General features: G+C 33.2%; 1 protein-coding gene across 1 annotated transcript; it reads right to left on the reverse strand.

Annotated features, from left to right (window-relative positions):
• Window positions 1-23: 23 nt before the first annotated feature.
• LOC112722047 (inositol transporter 4-like) lies at window positions 24-1,987 on the reverse strand. The gene is made up of 3 exons (XM_025773029.1): window positions 1,448-1,987; window positions 654-1,367; window positions 24-506 (listed from the first exon to the last, which is right to left on the reverse strand). Exons 1-3 carry the CDS (start codon window positions 1,985-1,987, stop codon window positions 24-26), a joined length of 1,737 nt encoding a protein of 578 aa, XP_025628814.1.
• Between the last annotated feature and the right edge of the window lie 2,580 nt (window positions 1,988-4,567).

The following is a 4,567-nucleotide window of genomic DNA, read 5'->3' on the forward strand; positions in this document are numbered from 1 at the left end:
GCAGCTTCATCATATCATATTATTTATTTACTAGTACTTGCTTTCTCTTCGTCTGTCTTTGGATTGGTACAATCGCAAGGGTTGAAACCTTTCTGAAGCAACTTCTCAACCTCTTCAAACTGAAGCCCTTTGGTCTCTGGTACTAATAGATAGATGGCAACGAGCCCAATTGTGGAAAACCCAGCAAAGAGAAGGAATGTTCCTGCAGCCCCAAGTGCATGGATAAGTGACAAGAATGTCAAACTCACTATGAGATTAGCACACCAGTTTGAAACTGCTGCTATGCCTCCACACATTCCCCTGAATCTCAATGGGTAAATCTCTGAGTTCAAAACCCAAGGCACTGATCCCATTCCAGGGGAGTAGGCTAGGATATATAGTCCCAACACTATAACTGCAAGCACTCCAATTTTGCTTGGGCATCCATCAGAAAACCACACGCGCTTTTGCTCACCGCACACCGCTCTGACTTCCTTTGTTTCTGCCAGGCATGCTCCCGGAAGATGCTGCATCATGTTCATTGATTATGTTAAGATTAGATTAGACTAATACATATATATATATATATATATATATATATATATATATATATATATATATATATATATATATATATATATATAAGTTGAAAGAGATGGAAGTGATGAACTTACATTGCCCCCAGTGCTGGCACAGAAGGCACATTCAGCTTTCAAACATTTCATGCAGTTCCATGAAGAGACATTAGGGGAATCAAGATAAGCCTGGCATGTAGCGTTAGCACCGAAGCTGAGGGTGTCAACGTTGTCAATTGGAGGAGCGGTGGTAGCTGCCTGATAGAAAACTCCGGTTAGAGTGAGGAGGCAAACGATGATTGCAATAAGGGATAGGAGCATGAGCTTTCTCCTTCCAAATTTATCGATGCAAAGCATGCTGAGGATAGATCCAACGGCGTTGAGACCAGATGTGACGAGGGAGAGTGCAAGTGCGGTAGATTTTGATGCAATGCCGGCAAACTGAACAATGGTTGGGCTGTAATACATGACGGTGTTGATGCCAACGAATTGTTGAGCGACTTGAGCAGTCACGCCTGCATACAATCCTCTTCGAACAGCAACATTGCTGAAAGCAGCCTTCATTTTCTCTCTAAGAGTTTGACCGATCAACCCTTCCTCTTGCTTCTCTTGTTCTACGGCTTCTCTCATCGCTTTTATCTCCCCTTCAATCTCGTCTGCTCTATAAATCTTTTCCAGGATTTTCCTTGACTCATTTTCTTTCCCTTGGTTGTACAACCACCTCGGTGACTCAGGAAGGGTCAGCATTAAAACGAACTGAACCACCGCCGGAAGCCCGGCCACCCCAAGCATCCAACGCCACGTTCCAGGAGTCTGTATATTATGTTAAATAGTTTAGTCAGATATGTTAAATTACGTAATCTTTTTTAGTTATTATCCGAGTAGATATATACCGTGGTGAATGCGAGGTTGATAAGGTAGGAGAGGAATTGGCCAAAGGTGATGAGGAGACCATTGATACAAACGAGAGCTCCTCTAATGGCAGCTGGAGAGGCTTCTGAGATATAGAGAGGGGAAGTCATGGAAGCTATGCCAACTCCAAAACCAACCAAAATTCTTCCAACGACGAGGACCCAAGGAGTAGGGGCAATAGCCATGACTATTGCGCCAAGAAAGAAAACAATATCAGCCCCCAAGATAGAGGTCTTACGGCCGAGCATGTCGTTCATCCATCCACCAAGTGCAGCACCAATAATGGCTCCCGCTACAGCCATACTTACAATGACTTCCTGCAACCATAATTTCTTATCAACTTCTACAAAGTCTTCGCGAATGTAAAGCAAGGCTCCAGAGATAACACCGGTATCGTAGCCAAAGAGGAGACCTCCAATTCCGGCTGATAGAGCAAGGCGCATGATGTAAGGCGAACTGGTTGCTCTTTTCCAGAATTCCATGAACTCTTGTTTACTCGCTGCCTCCGGCCCTCCTTCCATTCTTACTGATTACCTTATTAATTTAATGTGAACCCTGTTGATGATTTTTAGCTTTCCTCTACCACTTGCACTCCACGCTGAAATATTATTATTCCGTCCATCATTGTTTATTTATGTATGCAATTAATCTCATGCGTTTCATAACATCATGCAGACTTTCAATTATAAAGTAAAATTTGATCTCAACGATAATTAATCAATAATATCTATTCTTTCTTATTCCGATCTTAACACCTTCTCAAAAAGGTAATTATTACTGTTCCTAATTAACCATGTAGAGTTGTGATCAGCAACACAAAAACAATTAGGAATATATTCTATCATATCATTATTATTTATTTATATACAAAGGAAAAGTACAATCCAAAAAAAATTTGAGATAAATTAAACAAATAAGATATGTTATGTACCTGTACTATAGAAGAAACAGAGAGAAAATGAACTTTGTTAAGAAAACCACAATACTTTGATGTTAAACTTTTGCAAAAGGTCTCTTAGACCAGTTGTGTGGTATTACGCTCCCTTTTTTCTTGAAAGTTCGAATTTACTATTGTTGGTTTAAATTCTGTCTTTTTTCTCCTTTATATATAAATCTTCCCCTTAGTGGCAGCTAATATATTCATATCTTTAACAAATAACAAGGCAACAAAATCTGTCTATAGTAAATAATAAGCAAAGATTGCCATATTAAATTCAACCGTCTTAACCGTATATTAGTTTTTTTTAATCTTATCCAATTTCTTGTTTTTTCTGTAAAAATTTATCTGTTTTTTCATGTATCTTATCTATAACTAAAGCTAAGATCTCTAACAAAATAGTAAAATACACGAATTAGAGAGATACAACAAAAGTTTAACATCAGAGTGGTGTGATTTCCATAACAAAGCTCATTTTCTCTCTGCTTTTTTTAAGTACAAGTATATAACATGCTTCGTTTGTTTAATTTGTCTTGATTCTTTTTTGGATTGTATTTTTTTTATATATAAATAAATAATAATGATATGATAGGATATATTTCTTAGTATTTCTAAGTTCATAATCGCAACTTTATTATATTCAATTCTGTCTTAACCGTATATTAGTTTTCTTATTCCTATCCAATTCTTGTTTTGTTTTTTTTTTTTGTTAAAATTGATTTGTTTTTTCATGTATCTTATCTATTTATAATCTAAATAAAGCTAAGTTATTTTTTATTTTAATCAATATATAAAAGTCAAACCCTTCAAGTTATATAATTTTATTATTATTTTATTCGAAAAGACAAATAAAATTGGACTGGTAATACACTTTTAAGGAGATCAATATCACTTTGATAATTTGAAAGTTTTCAACATTTTATTATATTTAAAATGTATTATCCCGTCTTTAACCAACAATAAGAGTTAGTTAATCAATTCGAAACATGTTCGGAGTAAATATTTATTTGTTGAGGTGTTAAAAAAAATAGTTTGTACTAAATTTTAATTTAGTTTCTAATATTTTCTAAGATAAATTATTAGTTTGTAATAAAAAAAATTGATAAAGGGTAATAATATATGTATCTCAGAAATTGTCAGATATGATAATGTGTTCTAAAGAGGTTATGCTCCGAGTAACCATGTTAAGGAGAGAATATGGAAGAGAAGAGAAGGGTAAAATGCTAATCAAATTAGCATCATATTAAATATATCACTCCCTTATGTATGTTTTTATCTTTTACCTTCATTTGTTACATCTCAATATTTTCTAGATCCTCATTTTTATGTATATATGTAACAAACAAAAATATGTATAGATGTATAACGAAAGTCACCACAAAAGTCCCATATATAGATGTATGTACCAATAATTTCTTATATATTCATAGTTTTTTTAGGTCATATTATATATTCTCACCACACAACTGATCTGAGAGATTTTCTGCTACTCCTTCCACCGAAGACAAATCATTGCAGGTCACTAAATACATCGTTTCACTTAATTGAGTTACCATCGGATTAAACCCAATAATAAATTTAATTTATTATTGGGTTTAATTTATTTTCCCTCAAAAAATTACTGGCAAATTTATCATCGAAAAACAGAATCTGCCAATAATTAAAAAATCTTATGAATTCGACGTGGTTACCACCGACAAATCTGACGATACTCATTGTTTTTTCTTGTAGTATTTTTTGCCTTTTGTGCTTGTTTCACAAATCTATATTATTTTTCGTTTTCTTAATCAATGCGCAAAGAGCGTATATATGATTGGGTTATATAATTAACTTCAATTAATTATATAAATAAATGCTAATATATTTTTCTATTAATTATTTAAATGATTCCGAAATTCTAAAAAGTTATTTTGACGTAAATATTTTTTCAAAACAGTCAAAATGTCAAAATTTATAATTACTATTGTTGAAAAAAACTCTATATTTTAAAATATTAATATAAATATAAAAATTTACTTTTAAATATGAAAAAGATATCCAATTAATTTTTTTCATCTTTACCATATTTGAGTCGGTGCAAAATTTAGTTGATTTATTTATTGCTAAATACTCGTTTATTATTACTGCAATTAGAATTGTAAAATATAATTAATTAAAATTATTT

The sequence above is a fragment of the Arachis hypogaea genome, chromosome 11 (genome assembly GCF_003086295.3).
Source record: "Arachis hypogaea cultivar Tifrunner chromosome 11, arahy.Tifrunner.gnm2.J5K5, whole genome shotgun sequence".
Taxonomy (NCBI): domain Eukaryota; kingdom Viridiplantae; phylum Streptophyta; class Magnoliopsida; order Fabales; family Fabaceae; genus Arachis; species Arachis hypogaea.

Coding starts and splice junctions, on each gene's coding strand:
- LOC112722047 (XM_025773029.1), bottom strand. CDS start 1,987: ATGGAAGGAGGGCCGGAGGCAGCGAGTAAACAAGAGTTCATGGAATTC. Junction 1,368..1,447: donor TCAACCTCGCATTCACCACG/GTATATATCTAC, acceptor CATAATATACAG/ACTCCTGGAACGTGGCGTTG. Junction 507..653: donor GTGCCAGCACTGGGGGCAAT/GTAAGTTCATCA, acceptor AACATGATGCAG/CATCTTCCGGGAGCATGCCT.